The sequence below is a fragment of the Meleagris gallopavo genome, chromosome 16 (assembly GCF_000146605.3).
Source record: "Meleagris gallopavo isolate NT-WF06-2002-E0010 breed Aviagen turkey brand Nicholas breeding stock chromosome 16, Turkey_5.1, whole genome shotgun sequence".
Lineage (NCBI taxonomy): Eukaryota > Metazoa > Chordata > Aves > Galliformes > Phasianidae > Meleagris > Meleagris gallopavo.
In genome coordinates, this window is record NC_015026.2 from 4,501,973 (window position 1) to 4,520,884 (window position 18,912).

The 18,912-nt window shown below is 38.7% G+C and overlaps 1 protein-coding gene across 10 annotated transcripts in view; it reads right to left on the reverse strand.

Moving 5' to 3' along the window:
• Positions 1-18,912, reverse strand: part of CIITA (class II major histocompatibility complex transactivator) — a 34,144-nt gene that overhangs the window by 4,903 nt on the left and 10,329 nt on the right. For 6 of the 10 annotated variants that reach the window (XM_010719419.3, XM_010719424.3, XM_010719425.3 and 3 more), the window contains 15 exons: positions 15,852-15,992; positions 13,200-13,328; positions 12,663-12,722; positions 11,192-11,275; positions 10,515-10,574; positions 9,328-9,474; positions 7,955-8,095; positions 7,760-7,816; positions 6,604-6,669; positions 4,463-6,173; positions 4,178-4,351; positions 4,004-4,075; positions 2,574-2,654; positions 1,320-1,412; positions 262-345 (listed from right to left, as the gene is read on the reverse strand). In XM_010719419.3, the coding sequence (XP_010717721.1) occupies positions 262-345; positions 1,320-1,412; positions 2,574-2,654; positions 4,004-4,075; positions 4,178-4,351; positions 4,463-6,173; positions 6,604-6,669; positions 7,760-7,816; positions 7,955-8,095; positions 9,328-9,474; positions 10,515-10,574; positions 11,192-11,275; positions 12,663-12,722; positions 13,200-13,328; positions 15,852-15,992 (3,100 nt within the window). The remainder of the gene's footprint in view (positions 1-261; positions 346-1,319; positions 1,413-2,573; positions 2,655-4,003; positions 4,076-4,177; positions 4,352-4,462; positions 6,174-6,603; positions 6,670-7,759; positions 7,817-7,954; positions 8,096-9,327; positions 9,475-10,514; positions 10,575-11,191; positions 11,276-12,662; positions 12,723-13,199; positions 13,329-15,851; positions 15,993-18,912) is intronic. The other 4 variants (XM_031555826.1, XM_010719422.3, XM_010719421.3 and 1 more) reach the window with 4 other exon arrangements.

An 18,912-nucleotide genomic window follows, 5' to 3' on the forward strand; every position in this document is an offset into this window, starting at 1 on the left:
ATAGGTGTGTATTTGTATAAGGCATTATTGGTTACCAGATATTATGAATTGGCTTCACAAACCAGCATAGTTCTTGTTACATTCCTGAGACACACTTCTGTATGTTTACACAGAGTCAAACATTTACCTTCTCCCTACATACTCTGTGCAAGAATGAAATCAGAAGTCTGTCTATTGAAAATTTATTCTCTTTAAAGTACTTTCTGACAGATACAGTGAAGAATGTTGTATAAAACAACCCAACAGGACACAGCCACCTACCTCAGTGTTGTTAATGAAGACAAGGAGGGAAGGGCTGTAGCTAGTTTCTCTGCGCCCACATCTGTTATCTTATTCTGTGATAAGCTACAGAAAATGAAATTGCTTTGTTAGCTGCATACATTTATTCTAATTGATTACAATGTGTAACAAATTGATTTTAGATGTCCTGAAAAACAAATGTGATGCTACAAAGCCTGAAGTTACCATTAACCTGAGAGCTTTGCTCAGAAACTGAAATAAAACTGAATTTCAAGAATCTTTTCTTACAAACAATTACCAAGATTATCCTCTTGGTTAAATTTGGCAACTTTCTGAAAAATGAAGAGCAGTAACTTGTGTTTTCAATCAAAAAAAAAAGAGCAAACAAAACAAAAAACAAAAACAAAAAAACCCAACACATTCACACTGGGAAGCCTAATGATCTCAGAAGACTGTGAAATTGGATGGTTTCAAGAGCAGAGAGTTGAAAAGGAGGGAAACATATCAGCAAACTACATTTTCCCACTGAAAAATTCAGTCCTCTGAAGCATCAGCAGAGGGGAGTCTTGATTTTGTGAGGTGGTGATTGGGACTGGCAACTTGCTTCTCTCCCACTCCCTCATTAAAGTCGGAAGCAGCAAGGTGAACTCCCTTTGAATCTCAACTTCACTCCACTTCCTTTCCTCCTGCCCTCAATGTTTGTGGCCCTAAGAATATGTCTGCCTTGGCCAGGCCCTCGTTCTTCCCTGCATTGCTTTAATTTTTGAGGTAGCTCCGGCAGAAACATTTCAATAATTCATATGCACCTCATCTTTTATTCTTTAATGCAATTTACACATTGTGTTCGAACCAGATGCAGGGAAAAAGACAAATTATAAACCCTGGGAGGAAATAAGGAATTGCAATAGGATTAAACTATTTCTCTAATGAATATGCAGATTAAATATGTCCATAGATTAATTGCTCTATTGTGCCCATGAGTTAGTCTTGCCAGTAATGGTTACCACACAGTCTCTTTAGGCCCTCGGTTTAATCTACTTCTTTTAAAAAAATTCCAAATTGTTAACCTTGAAACTCACTTTAATGTTTCCAGTGATGTCAGTGTTGGAAAGACTTCAGACAGACTCTTTGCTCCTTCGTCTCCTATTCCATTTTCACTCAGAGCATCAAGGCTGGATGAGGACAAAAAAGAGAGAATTAGCTTTCCTTTTAATATAAATTTTTGTGGTTTATTCACCTTAGAGACCATTCTGTATGTCTTGAGAACCTGCATCTCAGCAGTGGCCTCAATCAGCAAGAACCATCACACAGCTTCTCTAATAAGTTGCTTTCTGCTTTTCAAATATACAGCCTAGTTGAATGGCTTGACCCATTTCCTTTGATATGCAAATGGTAGCACTTAATGCCTTACTTCCACCATATGCTGAGGATTATTAAAATGGTTTTGAAATAGCTGTGTTCCAGCTGTGTTGGAATGAGATTTCCTGTGCATGTAGAAACACAAAACTGATCAAATGCAGCAGAAGCCACAAATCCCTACCTAAACAGCAACTCTGCCAGGTAAGGAGCATTAGAAGTTTTTCCTCATTCAGGTATCCAGGTAGAAGAGTTTTAGATAATCATAATTTCAGGTATTGGATCATTGGATTTTGGGCTTGTTTCAATTTCAGAGCCCTGCTGTTTTCCTCAAATATCATAAAAAGATACAGAGAAATGGCTTATGGACTGAACCATTGATTTAAAGGCACTCTCAAAACCCAGTAATCTACCCATAGTCAGCATACCAAATAATGGCTATTGTTGCTACCATTGTTCCATTGTTTCTAGTGTAAAGCAGCTTAAAATTCAGAGATAACTTGTTTGTCATAAAAGAGAATTAGTATCAACTGGAATTCTTAAAACTTTATTTCTAAAGTTGCCCCTGGTAAAGAAAAGGACAAAGACAGCATGAAGATGCATGGGCAGATTGAAATTAGATACTAGCTGAGTATGTCTTTTTAATGTCTTTTACAGAACATGTAAGGAGAAATAAAATCACATGGGCAAGCAGCAGGGCACTGTAAGTAACCTCATCAGGCTTTTAATCACTGGGAAATACTGAGAGAGGTGATAGTAGGGCTATTGAATGAGCCACTACTGAGTGCCTTAATACTACTGAAGGGCCTTAGTTCACATTTTGTAGTTATATTCACTGAATGTTTTTGTTGTTCAGTTTGTTCATCGAAGTGAGTAGTCCTGTTGAAAATAAAGGGTTTCTTGGATAAACAACTTCCCTCTTCATCATGGGCTGCTGAGGTGTAGCATTAGCAAGGTTAATCTTTAGCTTTACTCACTCTAAATGCTGCAGTGATGGAAATGCTGCAAGAATTTCCACGAGTTTTAGGAGTCCCTGAAGGCCACACGCTGGACCCAGACTGGAGGAAAATAAACAGATGTAGACATGCAGCAGTTGATTCACGGCCAGAAAAGAAACAGCAGAAGTTATAAATTTGTTAAGTAAGCTCTTTCTCTATAGCCCCAGATGCCAGTCAGTTCACCTTCCTCAGAAGCAACCATTCCCTACAGTCTGCAGGGACTATTTCTGCTCCAGAGCCTCCAGATGAGGACCAACAAAGTCAAAGTCAGACAGAGAAGAGCTGTTTGTACAGAGGAGGTTTGATTAGAAGCAGTATCTGCATTTGCCATTTATTACATTCTTTGGAAGACTCTCAATTGGTTTAGATTCGTATATTTCTGTTCTTTTTCGTTTCTGCAGATTTCTCATTTTAATTACTGTAATCTTGATAACAGAGATGTAAAAAACATTCTCATTTTCTTTCCAATTATTGGCAATTCAAACTAACTTAAGATCAACATTCTACTGCAGCTTAAGGCATAAACAGAACTATAGTATTCCAGCTCTAGGCATCTGCTCATCAAATTTGTCCCTCAGATGCTAGTCTCATTTGGAATTCCTTTTGTATCAGAACAAGATCAGCCTAATTAAAAGGCATGGAATTTTAACCAGAGTTTTAAAATTAAATGAAAGTAGGAAAGGAACTGAGTAGAGGAAGAAACATAAGATCAGAAGTGAGGCCAAGCATTATAGTTCTGAATTAAGTCAGATATGCAGAGCAAGAAATAGATGAAGACCTGGTGAGAGTTCTCCACTACATTGGTGTAAGTTCTTCCCAAGTACCCTAACACCAGGATGCTTTTAAGCAGTAGGAGAGAGAAACATTAGCAGTAGGAGAGCTTACATTTGTAAGCTGCTTTACAGTCTGAAAAACATAAGGGTTAAAAAACCTTGTTTTTCAAGACAATGTTTCTAAGTGAATCTTCCCCCTTCCAGGAATACTGTACTACATACTTAATTTGGAAGAAATTCTCTGACCTTTTCCTCTCACAGCTTAAGCTTAGATGGGGCAGAAGATTCAGATAGAACAGCTGAATATTTCTGTCAAAAAATTATTTCATGGGCATTTAGATCACAGTTTTGCATTTTGCATACAGACATGAGATCTGCACCTGATTACAAAGAGCTAAATTTTGCTAAAATCAAACAAAATAGATAGAACCACATTGATCTGAATCACTGCAGGATCCAGAAACTACTTTTTTTTTTAGTTGGATGAAAATTACTAAATATTGTTAATATGAGAAAAATGTAAACAAATGGGTTTTACTTAATGCTCTACCATAAATTGAGGACACACTGTAGACAATCTCTATGACAGTCCTAAGTGTAATCAGATATCAATCAACAGAGAAGCATTTCACTTACGCAAATTCTAGTTTTCTCAGGTTTTTTACGGCAGGAATTTCATAGTTGCTGCAACCGGAGGCATCTTGAACACTAAATAAATCACATTAGAATAAGAGCATGAGAAACATTTTTGTAACCAAAATAGTGCTTTAAAAAGAATTTGAGAGGGATCTTGATCATAAACAAGCTTACCTATTGATTATTATCTCCTGCATTTCTACAAGGTCAGAAAGGTCACTGATGTCTTTCATTGTCTTTGCCTTAAAGGGATCAAGAACAAATTTTTCTGTTGACACTCTCAGCAGTTCATAGTCTTTTGTCTTTTCTAAATATTTCCATAGCTTGATTGTATCACTCAGGGAGGCCCTGTGAAGTGATAAAACATGTGAAATCAACAGATATAACTGCTGTTTCATGAAAGGGTCATCTACACACAGCTTTATGAATGACACTTGCTATCTACACAGAATGACCAACCTGAATGATGTCACATTCTTCAGGCCAACCAAATCTTTTAGCCCGTGCGTGTCAATACTGCTGTTCTGCAAATCCAAGGAAAATTCTTTTCTTGATTTCTTTAAAGTAGAGGACAGTACATGGACATCTGGTGGTGTAAGAACAATGCCCAGAAAGGACAGGTCTGGCTTGAGCCTCAAGGCCACATGCTGCAAGAGATAATTGTTTTGTGTTTCATAAATACAGTGCAAAAGCTCAAGTAACCTCTCTGGACAGAGGTTGTTTATTTGCAACCTTTTAATATATTTCAGGAGCATTTTCTGCTTCTTGGTTGATTTTTTTACACTCTTGTTTGAAGAGCAGAAGATGTCATCCTGAAGGAATAACAATCCAGCCAAAAATCGAGGCACTAAATGTAACCAGTTATAAGGTTTCTTCTTTTTGGATGGAAAAGACAGATATTTTATTAGACTTTTGTCCTTGATGCCTTCTGCTAATATAAGGTGAAGTGCACCCAAGAAATTCTGAATGACAAAATCGGAGAACATGGTCCCGTATTCCTCTTCTCCTGTACCTGAATGTTTGGGGAATGCAAATGGCAGGAAAAATCCATTTTTCAGAGCAAACTCTTTAACTTTCTTAGATGGAAGAAGATCACTTTTCATGGCACTTTGGTGCTTTTCTCCAAGATACCAGGCTATACAGGCTAGTGTAGCAAGATTCTCTTGGTTTTGTGCAACTGTAACGTCTGTAACATCTGTTTGCGTAGGCATTATTTTTTGCTGAACAAATTTCAGGAAGAGTGTAGTAAGGGTTGAAGGAAGGCCTTGGTCTCCCATTTCAAGTATTGCCTCACAGAAAAAACAAACAAATCTACACATAACAGGGCTGTAACAATGACTGAAGAGGTACTCACGCTCTTTGATTAAATTCAGTGCATTATCGCATGAGGGTAATCCTTCAAAGTATTTGGTTATGTACAGTTCTCTCTGCAGAGGGGAGAATCCTACTATTTCAATAGTCTTATCCACTTTGGACACATACTGGCACACCTTTTCTTTTGTTCTTGCTGTAAGTAATAACGTACAGCCATTGAGTACCTTCTTTTGGATGAGTCCCGAAAGCAGCTCCTTCATGCGGCACAAGTCTTTGTTAGGCTGGCTGGCTGAACAATGAGGAAAATTCTCATGGCCGTGCAACCCTTCCAAACCATCAAAAACCAGAAGGACTTTAGTAGAATTTTGAAGTATATACTCGAAGATCTCTTTGCTTCCCTCCTGAGGTTTTACAAAAAAATCAAGAAGTAGATCTTTCAAGCTGTACCACTTCTCAGGCAAGCTTATTTGTTTGCAGTCAAACCAAAAGACAAATTCAAACTGAGGAAACTCTCCATTGGACCAGTCCTGGCAGATCTTCTGAACAAGAATGCTTTTGCCCATTCCTGCTTTTCCCAGCACCACAATCACTTTAGTCTCTAACTCTTTACCTCCTGGGATTTGAAATATTTGGCTTCTTTCAAGTACTGCCTTTTCCTTCCCTTTCTGACTGTAAGTAATTGAGTCCCTTTCTACTGATCTTACGCTGTTCTTCCCAGGCTTGGTTTCAATTTGGCTTTGCCTAAGTGTACCATCAATATACATGTGATCAAGAGATATTTCACGCTCCACAGACACAGATTTGCATACATCTCGGAAGTAATCCATAAGTGATGTACGGAAAGCTTCCACTGACCCTAGAGAAAAAATACATATGCAAACTGAAGAAACCAGTCCAAAAACAACAACGATGCTTCAGGGTGCTTTAATCACATGACTGTAATATGGTCAAAATACATCAGTTCCCAAAAAGCATGCAGGCCTGAATTTATCTAGCTCCAGTTACTTCAGTTAAGTCTGCAGTAATAACACCTTTACACTAAGAACTCAATCACTCTGAAGATATCTATGGATGTGATAAAACAGCTAAGGACATTAATCTCCTGGGTGGGTTATATAGCTAGATGTCCAAAGACATACAAGTGTAAGATCTGAAAAGCAGGAATATAGCTCAAGACAGTTGGAACAACTTAACAAATTGTTGAAAATGGCAGTTTCTAAAACAAGGCTCTATTCTGCAAAGAAGGAAAAACAGCAAATTGTGGAAGCTTCAACATATAAACTCACTTGGTCTTCTTGAAGTTTCTTCAGAAAGAATTACTGGAACTTGGACTTCTTTGTACATTTCTAAGCCTGAAACATGACAATATACTTGAGAAAGATGTCCAATAGTTGCTGATTCAGCTTTACTAATTTTAACAGGAAAACTAATCCAAATGCTCAAGTTCATTGCAACATAAAACATGTACTGTCAGGAAAATATTACCATTGATTTTACACAAGAAAGGGGAGAGAAAAGCTCGCAGTATTACATGTGAGCTGATGTGAACCAATGCAGCATGATACTTAAAAAGATGACAGCTGTTCCAACAGTGTGAAGTCATATCATAACAAGGTGGCATCCACTATTTTTTTTCAAATGGTGGTGTGCAGAAATTCACATCCACATATAGGAAAGGTTTATCTCATCAAAACTAAAAGCAGTATACAACATTTACAAGTATTTACTCAAAACTTGAAGTATTTACCTATTAATTCCCAGTTCAAAGTTGTGCATCTGTGGGCTGGGTTAGCCACCAGAGGGCAACAAAACACTTGTACTAACCTGCGAGCAGCTGAAATTGCCAGATTACGTAGAGGTGGGAAGGAGAGGAGCTACTGAAAACAAATCTCCCTGCACTCTGAGAGTTGGAAGAAAGGTGCAGAGGAAAGTCTGCTATCCCAGCTGGGACTGTTACGGCTTGAAAAAGACTCTGATCTATTTATAAGCCCTTCTGCATACTATGCATCTGTATTGTTTCGTTAAATAAGACTTTGGTTTTACGGCTCCTATAGAAGCTGACTGCAGCATATGGCTTCCAGCACAGAGCACTTAAAATGCTCAGGCAAAGACAGTAATGGGACAGCCACTTGCTCTGATAGCACTCCAACACAAGGGGCTCTTGTAAGGGTTTTAACTAGATAAGATTTTCCTTTGTGGCAAACTGATTTTTTTTTTTTTATAATTGACCCAGTAGCTCTACAAGCCATTACCTGCCTCATTCTTTGGACTAGACTAAGCAGCAAGTCATCAGTATAAAGCATGAAATGCCACATTTTTTTCTTTTCTTGAATGAGGTCAACTTTAATAAAACCAGCAGGGGTGAACTGGCTTTGAATAGAAGGGAGTGTTCCCTCCTCCGATCCAAAGTAATGTACATATTCAAATTGATACTATACTTACCATTTAAATTAACTTGAAAACTTGGGGATACCATTAATTCAGTGGAGGAAGTCAGTGCTGGCAAGAAACAAATGAGAGTTTTCACTATATTGCAGCTATTAGTGACTGAAACGAGGAAGTCTCGTACTTTGTTAACAGCATTGACTTTCCAGTACTTTCTAACTATTTATGTGGATAAAAGATGATAGTTCTTACCTGGATATTTTATAGCATTAGATGGGCCATTTCCAAGAAAATAATTAATTTTCTGCTGAGCAGGATCCACAAAGTCTATGTTCTCTCTGTTGTCTTTCATGCCAAGTGGCAGACTCTCTGGAATCAAAGGTATTGAAGACCCTGAAACAGCAGAATCATTACTCTCCTGTTTTCAAAGTCTTCCTATCTCAAAAAGTTTCTAAAAACAAAAACTAAATAGCCTTCTCATAGATAATTATCTTTTCTTGTACTTTCTGGGCAAATACTTCCAGCAGAGACCTTATGATACAAAACAGTACCTTATGTTTTTTTTTAAAGTTCATGGGATCACATGAGGGACACAGAACCCATCAGAACAAACTCTTAAAAGGTATGATTATTGGAAAATACAGGGGATTACCCAGTGTTTAGTGACCCTTGTGTCTTGACATTCAAAAGACAAAGTCTATTACTATTAAGGCAACATACTCAGGGCAAAGTCCGTAGATGTACAGACCAGAGATCAAGAAGAGAGAAGATGTATTGATACTACATATCTGAATTAATGCTTACCCTCCTTTGCACATAACTGCATAACACAGCTGTATAAGCAGCTAGTGAGCATTCTCCCTCTGATCTTAAACCAGGGAATTTTTTGTTGATGGAGTGTTTGTAACTCAGTCATACATAGCCCCGAGTTTCTGTGGTGTGACAGAATTTTTCCACTACTTTGTGCTGTTTCTTCTAGCTTCACAGAGACGCTCCCACACTCCCAACTTACACAAAGCTTTTGGATTCATTTCCAGCGTAAGTTTAACATAAGAGGTATTAGATTGTGAGTCTTTGTCATTAGCACTTGCCAATGGAGCCTGCACACCTTCTGTTATTTACAGCATGATCAAATCAAGGTGACTACTCAGCCCATCACCTGGATAAGTATTCACTTTTTGTGAAAAAATTCCACACTAGATTTTGGTCTGCTATTGCAAAGACACAAGTAGCATGTATTACTACAAATACACTTATCTAGTTACAAACACCTGGATGAGAAAGAAATTGGAAGTAAACAAAAGTTTATTCTAGAAAATTTTGTTGTTTCCTATTCTTTTAAGACCAATAGTTAATTGTTTATATTAAATAACTCCAATCTCTTCTTTACTAACCTGCACTTCACCAATTAAACAGAAGATTCATTCTATTCAGGTAGGGGGAAAGTACTTTTGATTTATCTTGAACATTTTCATTCTGTTAGTGAGTGTCTCAATTTTAAGTCTCGAACTGAAGTGGCTGTTAAATTGTTTTCCCCACTACTGTTCATGGTCAATGACCAAACTTACAAGATGCAATAAAACAACCAACATAAGAGTGCACAGCTACAGCTGTATGGTACATACCAGGAATTACAAAATTTCCCAGTGCATTGATAGTGGTAGCAGAAAAGGGCATGTGCTGGTGAGTTAGTGGGGTGCAGTCAGATGAATGGCTGTTGAGAGACATCGTAAGGAAACATCCATTCCCTGTTGATACTGCAGGGGCATCCACTTAAAAATAAGAAGAAAAATGAGACAAAAACAAAAGGAGAAAGTTACTTCATTGTTAGAAGCTGAGGGACCATAGAAGAGGTATCAGTAGATATCATAAAAAGACGATTCCTATAAGTTGAGTTGTGAAAAAAAAAAAAATGATAACTTTCTAAAATTTACTCTGCAATTCTGAAGAGTAAATGAAATTCTTCATCTTTCCTGGCCTGTCTTCTTTCTAGCAACCTTCAGATGTGTTTAGATGCAAACATTCCTACACATCAGTGACTGACAGGTAAGCCTCAACAAGGTCTTAAATTGGCTTCAAGGCCACAGTCTGTCCCTTAATACTGCATGAGACGGGAGAGGTCTAGGTACAATAAACCATATTTACTTATGCCTGTGACACGCATTTATCCTACAGCCAGGTAAGAACTTGAGCACTGCTTTGCCCTTGGAAACAAGTTATATCCTGCTTGCTGGATGCTGATACTACCCTGTAGATGGTCTGACAACCTAGAAATGTCATTGTTTTTTTTACTTTGGCGTGAAGGACTTTAGAATATGGGGTGGGCCAAGAAGCAGTCCCTTCACTCTTATTTTTACTAGGATATTTCATTGGATTTTTGTAAAGTGTCACATTTAGCCACAGTTTGGCATTTCCTAGTATTGATCCTCTTTTTTTCAGAGTCACATAAAGCATCATAAATAAAAGGTGTACATGAAAAAGGTTACAAAGTTTGTCACTGTTCCAGTTCTCCATTGGCCTTCTTTATGCCCTCAAGTGGGTTTAGAAAAGTTCAACTGTGCCTCTCTAGACACAGACAAAGTCATTTTTCTATCACGAATTGGACAGCTGCATAGTAAGAAGCATGTGATTCTACAGAAGTTTCTACTCTACTGGAAGCACTGAAGTATGAAAATGCACCACTATGCTAATCATCAAATCTATGACAGCAGATCTTCTTTGCAAGGCAAAGTTACATCTAACACAGGAAGGCACTATGGAACATCAGACAATGTACGGTCAAAAATCCTTTTGTATTCAGCCAGTATCTTACCAATTTTCTTGTATTTAGGTTCTGAAGCGTCAGAGCAATTCTCTGCAGAGCTTAAAAAGGCTAAAACAAAGAAAGGGGACAGTAAATGACAGAAATAGAATTCAGTTTGTTGATTTTATGTTTCCATTGTAGAAACTTATTTTACACTTTAAAGTAAAAGAGGATGCTAACAATTTCTATTCAGCTACTTTAGAACTACATGAGTCAAATACATTAAACATGAATGTGAATAGTCTCATATTAGTTTACTGTGATCCTGAAATTTGAATTCGGCTATAGATTATTTTTTTTTTTCCATAAATAATGTAGCTTTGCTGTTTTTCTTGCTGTTAAAAACTGAATAGTTGAACTAATGTTTTCTAAGCTGTAGATACACTGCAAACAAAGTTAACACTCTCACATGGATAACAAAAAAAAAAAGTTAGGGGGAAAGAAATACAAAATGCTTAATGTCATGTTACAGGAAAACAAATTCTGCAAATTGTGAAGAATGTGCTGGGGGAAGTTTTCACTTAATGTCCATACAGGATAGGAAAAGTCAGGGGAAGCACATCTGCTTGTGTCACTGAAGAACTACATGAGAAATGCACTGAGGCTGCATATAAAACCAAAGAACTCTAATCCAAATTTTGAATCCGAACTCTAGAGCCTTTCAGACTCTCACTGTTTTTACTTACTTCTTTTGTGACATTTCTGCTTCTTTACGTCAGTGAATTTCTCAGTGTTTTCAAGAACCATTTCATCCAAAATAAGGCTCCCTGCTAAAAAGATGAAATATTGCAAATCTCAACCTTTGTTCTCCTAGAAATGTTACAGGAGGAGATAAAAGTGAGAGAATGACACAAGAAGACAGCAATGATGAAACATGCTCCAAATAAAAGATGAACAACAAAAATCATTCTGCAAAACATTCCCAAATCTATAGGAGTTAGAAAGCTCACAAAACTCCAACCATAGATTCTGTCACCCTGTGTTGGTTTTCAGAGTGAAGAAATTGATGTACTGTGACAAATTCAGTGGCTATTAAAACACTGCTAATTATGAACAAAGAATTAAACATCATATCCGGATCACAGCTATATTAGAGAGTTTGTGTGATCTCTGTACCAGAAAAGGATCTTAGTCATTATATATATGAAAAAGATTATTTATATGAAGAAGATTAATTATTTTAGAGGAAGAGTAAGGGGTTCTAAACTGTTTATATATTTTTTGTGTTATAAAACAGTGAAGATATCTGTACCATTCTTCTACAGCAAAATACATAAATATTAAAATTGGATCTCATTTCCTCTAAGATCAGCACCAATTTTGCCATTAGGTTCAACCTCTTCATCTGAATTTTAAAAACACCAGGGAGAGGTTAAAAAAACATTTTAAAAGTCACATGGGCCTCTTGTAGCCAGAATTAATTGCCCTGGATATGGTATGACCTTTAGCAAGCAATTCCAAATTACTTTCCCCAAGCATAAAAGAGGATGTGCAGATATTCTGTGAACCTTTCTGAATCTACATATTTCTGAGCAGCCACATATTAATACAGACTCTCCAAAACAGTGAACTGCTGCATTTGTGCCATAATCAAAACACTGATTTTGATCAAGATGTCAAGCAAACATTTCCAATCAAGTACTGATATGAAGAAATCATTTACTACATATATTTTATACCATTCCTGTGTTGATCTGAGAGAAGTAAAATCTGATATGGTTTCTCAGGCAACTTAGTGCATCCTCCACAGAAATAAGGGTGCATGAACTGAATTTATACACATGATAAGTCCTGTTGGTGTGTTGGGCTTAATGAATATATGCACATCATCTGTGTCAAATGCTGATAAGTCTGATGCTTCTTGTAGACATATACTTCACTAGACAGTCAGGCAATGCCTAGAATATTGCTATGGTGAAGTGACCAGCAGTTTGGCCACAGATACAACTGCTGTTACAGAGAAAATCCTGCAAAAAAGCAAAATATCCTCAGAATTCATCTGGACACAGTTCCTGGGTGAAAGAAAGCTGAAGGTGAAAGAGGATACCTGATGACAGAAACCTTACTAAAGTTCTAACTGCGGGCATGAAGTACAGTGCAAGGTGTTATCCAGAACTCTGTCATGAAGAAAATGAAACTTGTCCACATAAATCTTACCAAAAACGTCTTCCACTTGCTTCTCATGCTGGTCCTTGAGCACATATTCTGCTAATTCAGCTACAAAGAAGAAAAGAGACAGGAAAACAGTAATGCCACAGTAAGTTTCACAGTAAAAATTGTTTACTACTGTTCACAGAATTCTGCAATATAACTGAAAAAACAGAGTTAAATTAAGATTTTCTTGTAAATTGTTGCTCAGGAAACAAAGAACATGAGAAAGGAGAAGTGGAGACAGGAAATATTAAGCAGAAGGAGCCATTAATAGAGAGATTTTCCCCTAACAACCACAGACTGCTGTTATCTGTTTCCCCACAATGCATGGTTTTAGGTACCAAGGTTAGACGTATTGTGCATGAGGAGTCTTGAATACCTGCCATACATGGTTAGACTTACTGTGCATGAGGACCCTTGAATATAAGCCACTGCTTTAGAGTGAAACTAGAATTTGTAAGAAAGAGCTATATCAAATGGGTAGAAAAGAATGATCACATTAAAATACCAAGAGCTGATTAAAAAAAAAAAAAGCTTTCATACCTATTCTGGCATAAGCATCTCTGGCACTGGAAGAAAGATACAATTCATCCTCATTTTCATCATTTTCCATTGTACACAGGAAATCCATATTATTGAATTGTTCATAGTTGCAGGTATCAATTTCAGGATCTAGAATGAAAAAGGAGTTAGCATTGGTTTAACAAATATCATAGCTAAGGAAAAAAAACAGAAAGGACATGAAGAAAAAGGAGATGTATTATTTCAGTGTAAGACTTTTGCTTTTTGGTGCATGTTGGCTAACTAGAAACACAACTGAATTCTCAGTAACTTAAGGTTAATCCAGAAATCCAGTATTCTTTTGTTAAACTCTGAAAATTCACTTCTCCTAGTATATAAAACAGTTCCAGAATCCATTTCATGGTACTATGGCCTAGAGACATGGAGTGGAATCATCACAGAATCATAGAATTGCTCAGGTTGGAAAAGACCTTCAAGATCACCAAGTCCAATGACAACCTAACCATACTGCCCTAACTCTAACAACCCACTGCTAAATTATGTCCCTGAGCACCACAACCAGATGGTTTTTAAACATATTCAGAGATGGTGACTCAACCACCTCCCTGGGGAGCTTGTTCCAGTGCTTAACAACCCTTTCAGTAAAGAAGTTCTTCATGATATCCAACCTAAACCTCCCTGGCACAACTTCATAGAATCACAGAATGGGTTGGAAGAGACCTCAAGGATTACCAAGCTCCAGCCCCCCTGCTGCAGGCAGGGCTGCCAACCTCCGTATCTAATTCTAGACGAGGCTGCCTAGGGCCCCATCTAACCTGGCCTTGAACTCCTCAGGGGCTTGAGGACATTTCCCGTTGTCCTGTCATCTGTCACATGTGAGAAGAGACTAACCCCAAATAGTCCATATTATTAAACCTTTTTAATCTTCAGGATGTGGTAACACCATCCAAATTCCCTCTTGGGAATGTTGCGGAGTCCATGCTAACCTCTGATCTGCAGCAGTAAATTGCCTAGGAAAATGCCAGTCAGACAAGGCCAAAAGCATGTCAGGGACTGTGTTAACAACTTAACAATGAAGATGTCCTACTTCCAATAAATGGGGCCATATCTTGACACTGTTTAACTTATCCATGTCTTCTCAGACACTAGGAAGGCTCAGAATTCAAACCAGCAAAACATCTCTGCTGTTGTGAAAGTCAAGTCCTTTATCCGTAATTCATCCTACTTTCAGTCCTGTGAAAGTGAGATCATGGCAGTGCAGAAAAACTCCTGCAGCAAGATGCAGAAAGCAACAAGGATTTGAAATGGTATCACTCCAATATGGTAACTTCTTATGTCTATCTGGCACAGAGCTTTAGGATTTCAACATATGTTCTCCTTTCATTGCCATTCTCAACACATAGTTGAGCTCGTTTGTTTAAAACAACCTCAGCTATTGTTTCACAACACAGTGAGCAGCACAGATACACTCTCATACTTTTATTCTAGCAAGCCCAGGCAAAGCAGTGTGCTCTGCAATGTGCACACTGATTCAGGAGCAGAATTTGAGAGCGAGGGCCAACCTTCTAATCTGCTTAGCTGTAGAAACATGTATGAAAGGAAACATCCCCTCGGCACCCTAGTCTTTCTGCTTTCTCCTCCATCACAGAATAATGAAATCATTAGTTCATGCTCTGTAAAGATGTAGAACAGCACCTGCTAATTCAAGTCTGTTGTGTTGGTGCCTTAGGAAATGATAGTTTGCTTGCAGTTGTCTAGCTTCATAGAATCACATAATGGTTTGAATTGGAAAAGACCTATAAAGATCATGACTTCATTTTTAGGTAGTCCTGTGTAGTGCTGAGTTGGATGTGATCCGTGTGGGTTCTTCCCAATTTGAGATGTTCTGTGATCATCCAGTTCCAACCTCGCTGCCATGGATACCTCCCACCAGATCAAGTTGCCCAAAGCCCCATCCAACCTGGCCTTGAATTGTTAAGCCTTGTCCCATCACTACACATCCTTGTAAAGAGTCCCTCCCCATTTTCCTTTTAAACCTTCTTTAAGTACTGCAAGGCTCCAATAAGATTGTCCTAGAGCCTTCTCTTTTTCAGGCTAAACAGCCGCAACTCTCAGCCTGCCTCCATAGGAGAGGTGCTCTAGCCTTCTGAGCATCTCTGTGCCTTCCTCTGGACCTGCTCCAACTGCTTCATGTCTTTCTTGTGCGGGGGCCCCAGACCTGAAGTACCACTGCCAAAGGAGTCTCACGGGGTGGAGCACAGGGGAAGAATCATCTCCCTCACCCTTCTGCCACACTTCTTTTGGTGTAGCCTGGAATAGGACTGACTTTCTGGGCTGCAAGTGCACATTGCCAGCTCACGTTGAGTTTTTAATCAACCAGTTCCCCCAAGTTCTTCAGCTCAGAGAGGCTCTCCATCCATTCACTCTCCAGTTGACACTGATGTTTGGGATTGCTCTGGACCAGGTTCAGCACCTTACACTTGTCTTGAAATAGTTGGTAGTTTCTGGAAGCAGTCATTGTTTTATATACTTATACAGACAAAATTATCATATTGCAAAACAAAGCACCTGGTGAATTCAGTCCAGCCACCACAACGAACTGTCACTTAATCTTGTAGAGATGGCAGTGACTTATATGTAAATTATTCAAGTGCTTTTTAGTGCTTTACTAACCTGCAAAGAATTCACCTTCATTTCCAGATGACTTAGGATCTGAGAATGTAAATAGATGCACTGGATCAATATCACAAAGCAGCAAATCAAGGTAGCCATTTTCAGACACAGATGCTGAATCCATGATTTGTCTCTTGTTGTCTGAAATCAGATCACAGAACAGTTAGCTATGACAGAGACAACTTCTGTCAACCAAAAGTAAAAGTCTAGCACTGTGGCTTTCTGTTGATCATAAGCCATTGAAATCTGACAGGACTGGAACTGGTCTCACTGGTCTCATGTGTGAGTCTCATTGCAATCTGCATCTAGGTCTGTAATTTTAAGCCATTTTTATCATGCAGATAAGTCTCAAGTGAAGTTATTGCAATGAGATTCACCCGTTTTTCACACCAACCAAGTGGAATACTTCAGTCTGACCATACAGCCCCAAACAACCTGGCAAGTATTAAATAAACTGCAGCTTCTGTAACTTCATCAGAATATAAGTGGTACAAGTACAGATCCAGCAGTTACAGAGGGAACAAGGAGACTGCAGTGAAGAGGATGGAAGAAGAACTCCATTCTGTACTGCTATGACAGTGTCTGTTCAGGGTCAGTAGCTTCTGGCTGGGATGCTACATCCCAGCTTGTGAGACCTGCAGACAGCATTAGGAGACATCCCCTCAGTACAGGAAAGAACAGTAAAAGATCACACAGCTATTTTATAGAGCTCTTCCCCAGACTTTATGGTTTACTGTATATGACCACATTGGGAATTCATTTCTGGTAACAGGGCACTTGCTGGCACTGTAAAATTTATCACAGTAATTTAAAAATAGACTTAGCAATATCTGCCTGCACTAGACAAAAAAGCATTTATACTATAGATACATTAAGTACTTGTGTGAGTACCTGATCATGAGCTAGTAAGAATTGCTAAGCATTTTAGAGTGCCATACAAAATCCAGACAACTCTCTCTGTACTCATGTGCTCCCTGCTGCACTCCCACATTTCTGTATGGTCTGGGAACTGCTTCATTTTTACATTTCTTTAGATAAAGTTTATCTATCCGCCACCTCATTTTAAATCCCATCTGTATGCTTCCAGTTAGAGCAGCAAGCACCAGCATAAGCTCAAACATTCCGCAGATAGTGGAATAACTGTACATGTTGGTTATTCATCGTCTTTATCAAATTATTTCCAAAGCAAATATTGGCTTCTCAGTGCTTACAGATACGAATGCTATCTGTGTTGACGATCCAAGTCATTCAATCCACCGTAATACTCAGATACCAACATGAAATGGGCAACCAGCAAATTTTCCAGTCTGCATCCTGTTGAAAAAGCTGGTCACACATTGCAACCCTGAAAAGTTTCAGACTGGCATTGAGAATCATATTTTGAGGTGAAGGCAGCAAGCAGAACCAGTCACGCTACCACAAGCTACTTTCTTATGAACTAATCTTCATTTCCCTCCCAGCCCTGGGTGAAGTTGCCCCTTTGTGCAGCTTGAAAATGGACCTCTCTGCATTCTTCTGCAGAAGACAGCCGAATCTAGAGCCAAATCTTAGGAGAGCAGGTGGACAAAGCAATGCCCCATGTGTAGGAGCGACCTACACTCAGGTACTTCTCCTTTTTCATACTGTGTGGCCTCATTACATTACCAACATTACGAAAAGTTGTGGTTATTGCCTGCCCTACTATAAATGGAAAGCAGAAGTTGACAAACCTTCATGAGAACCAAGAAGGAGGTTATAAACGTATCACATTAATTTCTCAAATTGTTGCTGCACGCTTTTTGTTGCATTAATGTAAAATCTAAACACTGGGCCTTGCAGAATATTGTTTTTCCACACTGTGAACAATGCTGTTGAAACATTAATCCCAAAATAATATTGGATCAGAAGTAGAGACAGAGAAGTGATGAGCAGAAGTGCTGCTGTGCCATGGCCCTGGCCAATGTGCTTTGGGTGGCCCTGCCTGAGCAGCAGCATTGGAGCAGCTGAGCTCCAGAAATCTTTGCAGCCTCAGCCATCCCATGGTCCTGTGCAGTTCTAAAGGGAATGCAAGACAGACAGGTGCATCACTCCTTCCAAGTTCAACAACTGCTTGATTACAGCAGATGAAGAAAAGGGCAAATCCTATGGAAAGGGAGTAAGTAGGCCTTCCTAGTCTTTGCAGAAATACAATCCTAAGAGCTTTTGTTATTCTAAAGATCTCTTCCAATCGCATTTCCCTGTGGTTAAATACAGACATAATGCAAAATGTTTTGCATTACAAGGTCAAGGTGTCAGGAAGGAGCTGAGAAAGGAGCCTTGCCAGTGCCAAGTCCAGCTAGAGAGCTGAAAATTAAGAATTAACAAGAGCTACAGCTCAGGAGTACAGGAGTAAGAGAAATGTAGCCTTCTACCTTGGGAAGAATGAATATTTTCAAAAATGAAAAACTTGCACACTCCTTTGCTTCAGTTTACCCTCTTTTTTTTCTTCATTGCATTGGGCTGACATAAATCTACACAAATCTGCCTATTATCTACACTGGATTTCAGATGGTGTAGTTTCTTTTGCTGAACCAAAAAAAATCTTAATATCAGCTGTGCTGCGGCATTAAAGTGATGGTGAGACTGTGGAAAGTGCTCTGTCCAAAGCTTCAGGGAAAAAGAAATGAGTTTTGGAAAGAGGAAGGTTGCTACATGAAGGGTGTGCCAGAGGGGGCAGAATTATGCCTCTGGATAGTGAATGTTTGGCTGTGTGTTTTAACTGAAGCACAGAAAATGAAACCCAACATTACTAATTGTGTTTACAACAGCAATTGCTTTCCCAGGACTTTCCCTTTTTTCACACAGCATCCCACTGAATCCAGCAGCCCTCTGTCTGAGACTATAGTTGAATGTATTCTATACTGCTCAGTTACTTTCTTGCTTGTTTCACACATGACTTTACCTTAGTTTACTGATAATACAGTCCCCTGGCGTCTTGCATGGTGTTTATAAAACGGACATTTGGCATGCTTTCACATCACAGGACTAAAATTTCACCCAAACCCGTGTGTTAGGGCTTTGAATGCTGTTACCAGCTCTCTGG